General features: G+C 42.0%; 1 protein-coding gene across 1 annotated transcript in view; it reads left to right on the plus strand.

Moving 5' to 3' along the window:
- Positions 1–12884, plus strand: part of ATP8B4 (ATPase phospholipid transporting 8B4 (putative)) — a 247388-nt gene that overhangs the window by 222414 nt on the left and 12090 nt on the right. The window contains 4 exon segments of the mRNA XM_019504155.1: positions 24–247; positions 7410–7493; positions 8099–8344; positions 11493–11631. Of these exon segments, the coding sequence (XP_019359700.1) occupies positions 24–247; positions 7410–7493; positions 8099–8344; positions 11493–11631 (693 nt within the window).

The raw sequence follows: 12884 nt of genomic DNA on the forward strand, positions 1-12884 counted from the left end.
CTCTGCTTCTTCTTTACTTGCAGGTGCACACATAGGAGTTGGCATCAGTGGCCAGGAAGGAATGCAAGCTGTCTTGGCCAGTGATTACTCCTTTGCCCAGTTCAGATACCTTCAAAGGCTGCTGCTTGTCCATGGCAGGTGGTCCTATTTCAGAATGTGCAAATTTTTGTGCTATTTCTTCTACAAAAACTTTGCCTTCACTCTGGTGCATTTTTGGTTTGGCTTCTTCTGTGGCTTCTCAGCTCAGGTTAGTACTTAGCAGCTAAGTTTATAAATCAACAAAATAATGTATGTGTTTAACATACCCCATTATTGAGAGGGCTTTTATTTAAGTATCATCTGCACTTATCAGTGTCCCCAGGTTTGAATGGGAGGGGGAGCCTTTAGTTTTATTTGGCTTGTTAATTTTTTATTTGGAACTCAGTCTTTTTTCTCTCAGGTAAGAGGTAATAGTCGAATCTGTATTGTAGAAGATGGTGTTACACTTCTACCATCCTCCCAAGAAGCATGGCAAGATCTCCCCCAAAAACTTCCACTTCAGTTTATGATGCATGTTACATTTCTGAGCAAATGTTCTTTCTCTGTCAGCTCTCACCTGCAGTGTTGACAATCCTACCTGTCAAATTTACTCTCATTCCTCTTCTTGATCCACCATGCATCCCTACCTGAACTTTATTAAATGGTTTTCCATATTAGGCATCTGTGTATTCAAGCAGAAGTTATGGTGGCAAGCAGCTCAATTTGTGGCTGCTAGCTGATTAGTTAAGTGGGGCTTCTTCTGATAAACTTAGAGGTCATTTAGTAAATCAGTAGCCAACCCTTTGATTTTTTTAGGTGTGCAAGTCTCTTAGCAAGTATAGAGAATAGGAGAAGAAAAGTTGGCCTTCTTTGTTTATTTTCCAGGAAGGGGTGCGAGGGGTAGTGTCTAAACCTCCCACTTCAAATGAAATGCTGGGGCTGAGATGTGTGGGATACAGGAGCAGTGCCATTTTCTGAAGAAACATGCAATGGGAATGTTGAAAGAGGGAGCCATGACTGAGGCCAGCTATTTTGGCTCCAGAAGGATCAGGAATTTCCTGAAAGTATTAATAATGGTGGAAATATATTAATCTGAGTTTTGGGAAACATCATTTGTGTTTCTGGGGAAAGACAGAGTGTTTTTTAATTTCAGCAACTAAACATAATATTTGGTATGATTTATCGAACAACATGGTTTTAAAAAGCTGTTATGGAGCACAAGAACATCAGTATTTTTTTAGAAAAACTTTGCCATTTTGGCTCATCTTAATCAACTTAATAAATATACATTTTAATTTTGCTTTTACATAATTGGCTGTAAGACAAGGTTTTCTAGACCTTTTGATTGATTCAATAATAGGGAAAATTTACATAACTATGTTTTAAATAGTAAGCTTTCTTACTATACTTTTTTCTCTCAACCCCCTGTACTTTGTGGGATGCACTTAAATAATTTGATGAAAATGAGAAGAGTTTGTTTGAATCTTGGTTTTAGATATCTTCTCATGTGACCCTTCCAAAACTGGAAGTCTGTAGAATAAAATTCAGGGAAAGGAGATTTCATAGATGACTGACAGCAGTTGTAGTTGTATGATTGGGGATCATTAGCATAACTACTTATAGGGAACAGTTTTGATATTTAATTTTGTCATTAGAAATTTTCCAAAGCTTGCACATTTATCCTACGTTCTGGTGGTTGCACAGCACCTATCCAGATTAGCTAGTTGGCAGTTCTTGGCATTTGGCTTTATGTCTCTTGAATTGTATTTATTATTTTTCATTGTTTGATTTTGGTGGTCCTGGAGAACACAACCAGGACTAGGATATGTTAGGCATTATGCAAGTATATAGTAAGAAATGCTTACTACCCCAAAAAGCTTATATTCTTAATAAGCAAGACAGAACAAGATTAGGAGGAGAAAGAGAAAAAGAAACTAATTTGACTGAGGTCACACAACAGGTCAGTGGCAGAGCTGAAAATAGACTCCAGGTCCCCTGACTCCCAGTCCAGTGTCCTGTTTGACCACATCAACCCCTGGATAAAGCCTTCTTAGCCTTTTAGGGACTCTGGCATAACTGTACTCACTGGTGCTCTGCATTCTCTACTGAGTCCTAGGCCACTTGCAAATCCTGGTCACAATTTTTAAAATCTTTCAGACTTTCTATTAATCTGGACTGCTTTTCTGTGCAATCTGCCAAAACTGCAGTGAACTGAATGGGAACTTTGACTAGGTCATCCCAATCTGAAATTGTTGAGGTCTGGTAGCAGACATAGCTGATGTGTGAGCTACTGAGGGCCAGATGACTCTCCTTCATTCCACTAGCTTTCTCTCAGTAATGAAAGTGGCAGGAAGGCCCAGCTTCTAGGCTAAGTACAGACAGTCAAAAAGCCAGAGGCTGAATTGATTTATTTCTGACAGGAGGTTAGTTTAAGCGTCATAGATTGAACTGAGAAGCAAGTGAATAGACATTTACTTTTGATTCTGGAAATGTAGTCATATGACTGCGGTGGCTCAGGCCATAAGCTGGGGGGTGCCACAGCATCCCTCCTAGCCTGCCAGCCAGTGCTGAAGGAAAGGGACAAAAGCTGGAGGAGAAGCCGTTCAAGGCTTCCCCCTTCCCCCACCACTCAAGAGGAGAAGGGAGAGCATGGCCAGGCCTCAGCTGGCCCACTGAGTATGATGGGGGGAGGGTATAAACCCCAACCCTGGCCTGCACCTCCCTCACCTGGAGGTCTGCCAGGGGAGGGGAATGGCGAAGCCCCTGACAGACTTTTCCCTGCTCCCCACTCCAGTGGAGGGTGGGGGGGGCATGGCCAGGGTCCAGCCTGGGGCCAGCACGCTGGGGAGAGGGGGTTTTAAATCCTCTCCCTGGCCCTCATGGGACCCCAGCTAGGGTCTGTTGGGGGTGGGGGCTGACAAGCTTTTCCTCCTCCCTGATCAAGTGAAGAGCAGGGGGGACATGGCCAGGCCTCAGCTTGACCCCTCAGGCTGAGGCAGGAGGGCAGGGTTTAAATCCTGTCTTGGCCCAGAGGGGACCCCAGCCAGAGTCTGCCTGGCCATGGGGAGGCAATCCCTCCCAGGTGTTTACCTGCTCCCAACTCTGGCTGGGGTTCCCTGTGGGCCAGGGAGGGAGTTTAAAACCCACCACCTCAGCCTCTGGGGTTGGGCTGGGGGCTGGTCATACCCCCCACTCTCTGCTCAAGCGGGGAAGAGCCTGGCAGGGGCTGCTCCCCAGCCCTACCCCCACCCCAGGCAGACCCTGGATGGGGTCTGGTGCAGGGCAGGGAGGGGTTTTAAACTGCCCTTTCCTCTGCCTCAGTATGCTGGCCCAGGCTGTGTCCTCTCTCCCCTTTCTGCAGGGGATGGGGGGGCAGGGGAGCCTGGAAGGGGCTACTCCCTCCCCCACAACAGACCCCAGTTGGTGTCTGGAGCCAGGTTTCCCCACCAGGCCCCTTCTCAGCCATCCAGAGCAGTGATAGTGCTCCAGCTAGGAAGCAGAGAGGCGGGGCCAACCCTGCTCTGCTGCAACAGATAGCACAGCCCAGGGCTGCAAAGCATCCTTAGATGCTGGGGGACTGTGAGTTAACTTGAACTGGTGGGGGAGTGGGGGAGGGTCTGGGACAGAAGTTCCATAAATCGGTTTCACCTAAATCAGTTCAGTCTGATACGATATCAAACCAAATGTATCTTAAACCAGTTTCAGCCATTTTGAAAGCAGATTTAAGTGCACTGAACTTCTGTTGGGTTACAGATTTGAACCAGTTTCTGATCACGTAAACCAGTTTGTGTGTAATTTCTGTCCTTATCCCTAGAGATAAACAAAGCTCTTAATGTATATGCATGGGGCATAGACATTACAATGATTGACACCTTGCTAGTTCCCAGATTAATAAATAAAGGAACAAGGAAGTATTCTGTGTTGTTTATTTTTAAATTATGGGTTTGAATGGTGTATTATTATGCTGAACACCCAGAAAGTCCAGTGAATTGTTTAGCAGCTCATTAACAAATTCTGATAACCATTTTGTAGCACTCACTGCATGGCTTAAATGTATGGTGGTTCAGTCCATCCATTCCTTACAGAAAAGTAAAATATGCTTGTATTTTGAGGACAAAGTATATTTTACTCTATACTAAAGTTTTAAGTATCAGTCCAATATTGGATTGGCACTGATATAAAGAAAATTGATTATATCAGAAATCGGCCTGATGTGGCCGATAATTTGGCCGAAAAGTGCCTGTGCATGCTCACAGCCGCAGTGCAGCAAAAAGGCAGCGAGGAGGACAGCCTGGAAGCTTGGAGAAAGGTGTCCAGCTGGTAAGTCTGTTGTGGTGGAAGGGGTGGGGGGAGGGAAGGGGCATGGGAGTGCAGATCAACGCCCCCTGTGGTGAGGGAGGGAGGGAGTGGGGCAGGGGCTGGGCCATGTGGTCAGCTGGAGTGGGGCAGAGTGTGGGACAAAGCCATAGTTTGTTTGGGGGGTGCAGGGCGGCAAGCAGCTCCTGCTGCTGTGCACAAAGCAGGAGGGCATGGGGGAAGGGTGTGTGTGCCCCCTGGATTTGTGTGGGCAGGCGGGGGGGCTGCAACTGTGGGCTGGGGCCAGGGCAGTACTGGGCTCTTCCTGGTGCATGGGGGCTGTGTTTGGGGCTGCAGGCTGTGTTCCTGGCACGTGGGGGCTGCACTTGGGGTGGGTGGTAGCGGCACTGTTAGGGAGCTACGTGGGGACTTCAGTGAAATTAGGGTGGTTGCAGCCCCCCCGCCCAGTGCCACCTGCCCCAAGTGCAGCCCTGGCCCAACCTTCCCCCCCGCCCCCCTCCATCCCAGGGCCACACTGGAAGAGTCCAGCATGGCCCTGGCTCCAGTGTGCAGCTGAAGCCCACCCCACTCCCAGGCTCAGATCTGGGGCACGTGCCCCCCTATGGCCTCTTGGGGTGTGTGCAGTGGCAGGAGTCACCCCACACCCGCTGTACAAGCTATGGCTCCATCCAGCACCCCACCCTGCCCTGCCCCGGCTGGCCTCACTCCAGCCCCCCACACCCCTCCCCTTACCCTCCCTGTCCACCACAACAGACTTACCAGCTGCATGCAGGTGTAATGAAAATTAGATCTGTATTGGCCAATATGCCTCCTTAAAAATTGGCTATTGGTATTGGCCCCCAAAATCCCTATCACTGCACCCCTAGTTTTGTTAAAGAAAAGCTTACAGTGAAATGCTGTTCCCTTTGAAATCAGTGGTAAAGCTGGTCTTGACTTGAATGGAGCTGGGTTTTACCCCCAGTTTCTGATTATATGAAAATATCTATAGTGTGCTCCCCATTTTTGTTTTTCTCACATACAGCTTTAATATGCTAGCTTGATATACATAAGGTAGGACCTACTTAAAAATAAAGGCCAGACATCTGCATCTTTCTTTCACATGCCTCTTATTAACAAGTTATGGTTAGGTAAATTACTCTACAGCTGAAAACAGTTGGCCAGATGTAAATAGATTACGCTTTCTCAGACACAATGTTGAGTTAAAAAAAGCAGTATCATTACTTAAAGTGACATGTGGTATTTCTTTACTACCTTGGGCTGCCTCACACTGTTGCTGGCACTGTTGAATTTAATCACTTCAGGTCTTAAATGATGTCCTCCTGCCTATTCCAGGCAACATGCGTGGTAGGTGGGCTGCACACAACAGATGTGCATTTCTGGAATGTGTTCCTTTGGCAATGGCATCTTTGCCTACAAGATGTCCTCTGAAGTAGATCCATGACTTAGTGGCACTGTGCAGCAGTGGTTGGTTGTATTGCGGTGCCATTTTGCTAACTACTTTTGATCTGGTTTCAAATGTGAGCAATTTGTTTCCTGTTTACAAGTTCACAACTAGTCCCAGAGCTTTGAAGACTTTTGTGCAAGTTTATATTCAGCATGAAATTCCCTTGTTCTCACATGTGCTTGTTATGGATGTGTGTGCAGAGAAGGGCAAACTGGATCAGATAAAAAAGACTCACACCTTCACTCTCTAAGTCAGTGCACCTCTGCAGATTTTAGTTTTGTCTGAGACTAGGAGTTTAAATATGAAGCTACTGCTGGGAAGGCCAGGGAAAGCACAGCTCCATGGACAGCCATGTAGCACCTGGGGCAGTGCCAGTTCCTGTCATGCTGTTTGCAGCAACTCAGTCAGCCACTGCTGGAGCAGCAACTGCTTGTGTAACCTGCTCCCCCCACACAAAGGCGGTGCCTAGGGCTGCTGCCCTAGTCAGCCCCTTTCCCTCCTCCCCCCATCCCCCATTATGCTACTGGGGAAAGTTATTTGTACTGTTTCTGGCTTGACTGAACCCTGCAGGAAACAAATGTCCCATGAGATCATGAAATAATATCCAACCCGGATTCTAGTCAGCTCTGTGTCTGTCAGCTCTTAAGATCTTTTGGTGATAGGACTCTTTTCTTTAATGCCAAGATAAGTACCCTAAATATTTAGAACATTCATTCAACTCAAAATCAAACTGAGCAATAGCCACATATTAACATGCTAGGTTTCCTTGGATCCCCAGTGAGGTAATGTGCACAGTCATATCCAGGTATTTCTCACATTTGTGACTGGATCTTCCTACTGCTATATCCCTGCAACACAACCACTACAGAAAGGATGTGAACACCTTGGAGAGAGTCCAGAGGACAGCAACAAAAATGGTTGGGGGGGTAGGGCATTTGACTTCCAAGGAAAGGCTGAGGGAACTGGGTTTATTTAGTCTGGAAAAGAGAAGACTGAGGGGCGATTTAATAGCAGCCTTCAACTACCTGAAGGGGGTTCAAAAGAGGATGGAGCTGGACTGTTCTCAGTGGTGGCAGATGGCAGAACAAGGAGCAACGGTCTCAAGTTGCAGCAAGGGAAATTTAGGTTACATGTTAGGCAAAACTTTCTCACTAGGAGGGTAGTAAAACACTGGAACAGGTTACCCGGAGAAGAGGTGGAATCTCCATCCTTGGAGGTTTTTAGGACTTAGACAAAGCCTTGGCTACGGCCAGCCTGCTTTGAGCAGGGGGTTGGACTAAAGGACCTCCTGAAGTCCCTTCCAACCTTAATTTTCTATGATACTATGATTCTGTGATTTCCAGACTGGATTTAAGCTTATGACTTTTTTTCTTATGTTGAGGAAAAATGCAGTAAACAAGCAGTTTGTTGATTATTGTATGTGCCTCAACTAAGTAAGTGTCGTGAAAAATCATTGGTAATTCCTTGCATACAAAACAGATCACTAAACCAATAAATATTATTTCACTTGTTTTCAAAATGCATTTTTTCCATGAATGGGGTAAAGTCTTTTGTTGTTGCAAATTATTATAATGAAAACTTTGGAAATGACGTGTGTGAAAACTTGTTATTAACTGCATCTATTTTTCAGACTGTTTATGACCAGTGGTTTATCACCCTCTTCAACATTGTCTATACTTCACTTCCTGTACTAGCAATGGGGTTGTTTGACCAGGTACAATTTTATCTTATTTGTATCATGTCTCCAAAGGAAGCAGTATAATTATAGTCTTTATGCTATAACAAGTCATCTTTAAATGTATATATTGTATAATTAATTCTCCCATGTTATCTGCCTTACCTCATTTTAACATATGCTGGGAATCAGCCCCCACCAATGGCCTCAACATCAGTAATTACTTCCTGATCCTTTGACTGATTCTGCACCAGCTTTTTCAAAATTAAACTATGCACCAATTAAGGATTTCTGGAATGCAACAAATTCTGGCTGTAATGCTGTTCTGAGCCAGATTCTTCCTCATTTGGGGCTAAAGTAGTAGAAATGTAGTCCTTGGTGACTTTCCCACCCCTATCTAACCATCATCAGAGAAAGATAGCTGTATGGCATCTCTTTTGCCCTGCCAGAAAGGCCAAAGGGGCAGAGTGGGAGAAGGGAATCTTATCCTCTGTCTGTAAGCACATTTCAGTTATGAGAATATATGATCATCAAGGGAAATGTCGTCTTCCCTTTGACATGAATGTCTGCACCTAATCTGTCATATAAGTTTTTTATTTTGTGCCATTATTAAAGTAACACTGTTTTCATATTATTTTTTATAGGATGTGAGTGAGCAGAATAGTATGGATTATTCAAAACTGTATGAACCTGGGCAACTAAATCTCCTGTTTAACAAACGGAAGTTTTTTATCTGCATAGCATATGGAATCTATACCTCTTTTGCTCTTTTCTTCATCCCATACGGTGCATTTTATAACATAGCCGGTGAAGATGGAAAACCCATTGCTGACTATCAGTCTTTTGCTGTTACTATGGCAACATCTTTAATTATTGTAGTCAGTGTTCAGGTAAAAATAAAGATACTTATTTAGTTCGTGTTTTTAGAAGCGTTCTCCTGATTTTTAAATGCAGAAATTCCTGATAGAAATGAGACTTTCACTTAAGTTTGGAATCATTGAGGAGGTTTCAAAAGTTTACTTACAAACTTATAATGGCCTAAGATAGGGATATTCATTCTTTTAGAACAACTTCACAAATCTAATGTTTTCCTGAGTAATCAATGAGAATCTGAGATAAATGACGCATTGAGGACTTTTGTGACTTGAGAGAGTCTCAGCAACAGGAAATGTATTTTTCAATGGAAGCTATACTAGAATAGCTTTCTGCTAGGGTTTGAGGTAAATTAATTTTTAAAAAGTAAATTATTCTCCTGCAGTTAGAATAATTGCTGGAAAATGTACATTATTTAAATGCTGCTGCAAACCCCACAGTAGACTGGGTAGAGAACAGATTCAACTTTTTTCCTGGAATTAGGGAAAAGAACTTGTTACACCATATTTTATCTTCTTTTTCTAACATAAAGGCTTTGACCTCCAGACAATGCTGTTTATGGTCTCCAATAAGCCTAATGAGAGCAATTAAGAAACAGAGCAGGAATTAGGGTGGTGGCTTTGGAGACAGTTTAACATCTTGTAGGAAAGGGCCATGTTAACCATATATGACCAACCTGCTAGGAGGGAGGGAATGATTTTGATTCTGGAACTGTTTACTACGCTAAGAGAAAGGGGGCAACCATGGGCCACTGCCAAGGATGGTCTAGGAGATGTTTAGCTGAATACCCAAAAAGACTCTGTACTGTCTTTTTCTTTAGTTGTTGAGTCACATTGTGTTATGATGGGACATAGAAGCTGTTCATATGGACATAACAAGCTGACAATATATTTTATTTGTAGTTGAAACCTATAATTTTAGTTAATTACTTAAGAATTGAAGATAAGAAAGTGTATGTAGTGGTTACATGATTAAGCTTTAAGAAACTGCTGAATGATGAATCAAGATAATTCAGGTTTCATTTTTAAGTGAGAAATTCATTAAATAGCAGGAAACTTCATGGTATTCATATTTATTAGATAATATAGGCAAAAGTTGATTTCAGAATGATCTGTTGTTACAAAGCAGAATTGCATTTACAAACTATAGCAACTTTATTTTTTATGATTTTAAAGTATTTGCAAGTATATTGACTGGAGTGTTACTGCTGTGATTTTAATAACATTTTACAAATTTAAAAAAAATTAGGATCCAGAGGGTAAGTTAGTTGTTCGGGGTGAGACAGAAAGTATGCAACAGAGTTTGGATTTAACCCAGATAATTAGTTCCCATTCGTATGCATTAATCACAAAGCCATTGTTCCATGTCCTTCATGCTTTATTCCTCAATACTGTAAAGCTTTTACAAAAGACATACCTTCACACACACACACACGCATTTTTATATATTTTACATTGTATTCTCATCTCATCTATACTGCCATATATCGTAGTATATGTTGTAAAATTAATCATTGTATAGGTGGAATACATGGGTTTCCATACTTACAGTGATAATAAAACTGCAAAACTCAACAATGTTGGTATGTAGGGATTCATGTGGGGAAAAAATGGTTTTGGGCTGAGCTTATGGTTGATGTACCCCAAATTTCATAGGAATTTCTAACAAAACTGGTAAGTCTTCAACACAGCCTATTGAATTATTCCCAATTTCTATGAAAGGTTGAAGAATGACTACACTTCAGAATGATTTGAAGTGCATTTGAGTTCACAAAAGCTTGTACTCTATGTACATCTTATTTAGTGAGAATGCAGAATGCATATCTATGATGCCTTCTGCCTGACTTTTCACTTCTCATGAAACCTAAATCTAGATTAGAACTTACTTTTTTTTTGAGTTTCAGAATGAAAATTCAGTTGTAATCTTACTCAGTTTACTTGGTTTGAATTGATAATAAATATGGAATGGTAGAAGGATAATTTTAGAGGTTCCTGTATCATAGCTTAATGGCTTTGCATTTAATTTGCAGACTTGTTTGATTTTTTTTAAATGTCTCTGCTACTTCTGATTTTTATTAGCAGTTTCTTAAATTTGTTGAATGGCTTGCAAATCATTCTGAAATCATTATTCTTTTTGCACAAACCATGCTAATCAAAGTGCAGAAATGAAAGAGACGAGGGCATATTGTTTCTGTCATCTGCATCTTGATTTTTAAAGTTAATCTCGTTGCATCCCTGACATGAATGTCTAGCACCTGATTTTAAATTTATCAACCTGTCCCTTTAAGAAGTGTTTGAAAGCCCAATACAAAGAAGTTAAACTCAGTTCCTAAAAGGCTGGCATAATTTTTTTATGATGCTTAGGCCCCTGCCAGACATGCAAGTAAAGGTGCAAAAGTATCTGATGTGCGATGCACAAAATTGCACCTCCTGCCATGCTATACATGCATGGCAGAAGGCGTGATTGTAGGATGAAGCATCAGATGCCATCATGCCTTATTGCCAGTGCAGGGGGAGTCTAGTATCACAATCCTAGTCTCCCCCTGAACCAGCAAGCTCTGATGTCTGGAAGTACCCTCAGCTGACAGGGCTCCCAGCTACAGGGTTGCAGGATCTGCTTCTGTGGCTAGGAACCTCATCAGCTGATGTGGGCTCCTATGCACCCCCAAGGCTGGGAGCTCACAGCTGAAGATGGCTCCCTGCCACAGGAGCTGATAGTGCCCCCTTGTAGCTGAGAGTCCCATCAGCTTTGGGCTCCCAGATGCGGTGCATGTTGCATCCCCACAGCTGGGAGCCTGGATCAGCTCACAGTGCTCCCATCTTACGTTTAATGTGTGTCAGGAGCCTTAAGACCCTAACTCCCATTAATTAAATACCATTAAAATCTGGGCGCACATGTGCAACATTTTTTTTAAATGATTTTTTTCTTACAGTTTAAATGAATTTTTAAATTAAATATTTAATAGAAAATAAAAAAGAGAGTATGTGATGAGAAACACTGAAAGCCACCAAATAGATTCAGGATGCCATAAAATAATCTCCTCTCTATATAAATATTATACTCCACATTTAGGAGACTATTCAGGAAGGGTTTGTAGTATGTTTTCTGGAACACTAAGCATTGAAGGTCCTTGGTATAATGCATGTTATCTGATTTTATTTTCAGATAGTTCTGGATACCAATTACTGGACAGCCATCAATCATTTCTTCATTTGGGGTAGTGTAGCTGTGTATTTTGCTATTTTATTTGCAATGCACAGTGATGAGTTTTTTGATATATTCCCAAGCCACTTTTCTTTTGTAGGTGAGTCTTTTTACCATGTATGAGCTATGTAAAGTATTTATATGTGTTAGCATAATCATTATAAAAAAATCATGAAACAGTAGCAACTATAGAAAGAAACCTTTATATTACTGAACTGATATCATCTAAGTATTAAAAAGCATTCCAGCTCTGTTGAAGAGTTGATAAGAATACATAGACTTAGAAGATGGTTATAAACAGACTAAGACAAACAGTGAAGTGAAACTTATTATTCTTTTTTTTAATAAGTGCAACTTATTAAACATTGTTCTTTTTTGTGTGTTACTAAAGGTTAGAGTAGTGGCAAGGAGTACCACTATCCCAGAAAGAACCTTGACATAGTGGGATCAGAACAGCTTGCTGTGAAGATGTAGCTCCTGCAATAGCCATTCCAGCATTAACTGAGCACCAGCAGGATTTTGCTACAGTTAATTGAGAACACAGTTCTTTCAAGTGCATTTTAGTAGCCAAGCACATGATTAAAGGAAATGAAACCACTTTTTCTAACATTGTCTGGACATCCTAAATAGCAGGGACCTTGTGAATCAGCAGTTTAGGCCACACGATAATACTAGCAAACCTGCCACTAGAAACTTGGATGATCTGCTAAAAGATGAACTTGAAAAATAATTATTTTTGGTCCCAATAGTATCATTCTGACCTGCCTGTGTTGTAAATAGGACTATTTTTCTGTTACAGCCCACATATGAGACCAAAAAGTGTTTCCTGCTCATATGATACTAGAAGGACATCTCCTAAGTAGAATTGGGGGTGGGGCAATGACATAATATCCATTCAAAGAAAATTAATAATTGAATGAAGTTGAAGAGTGTGCATAATTGTTAATTAAAGATTGACTAAGCAACTACTGGTTAGCTCAAATGAGTAGTAATTGGATAGATAGCCTTTGGCATCTGTGACACTGCTGTGTGGTTCAGGGCCATGGTGGTTTAAATATTAGTCAGATAATACCATTTGATGGTGCTTTAGAATTAAGGTCTAATGCAGAGTTCATACTCTGAATGCAGCCCTCACATGTTACATGTGATACTGAGACTTTTTGGGGGAGGATGGCATATTAATAAAATAAATAAATAAAATGGTCAGAGTAGTGATCTAGAGTGGGGTGGTTTTGTTTCAACAAAAGCTGGACAATCTGTTTAAACAGATGAGGAATCGTGTGTGTGTGTGTGTGTTTTACCTAACCAGAGAGGTGTGTACACACACACACACACACACACACACACACACAC

The sequence above is a fragment of the Gavialis gangeticus genome, unplaced genomic scaffold (assembly GCF_001723915.1).
Source record: "Gavialis gangeticus isolate Ggan-Ray unplaced genomic scaffold, GavGan_comp1, whole genome shotgun sequence".
Taxonomy (NCBI): domain Eukaryota; kingdom Metazoa; phylum Chordata; order Crocodylia; family Gavialidae; genus Gavialis; species Gavialis gangeticus.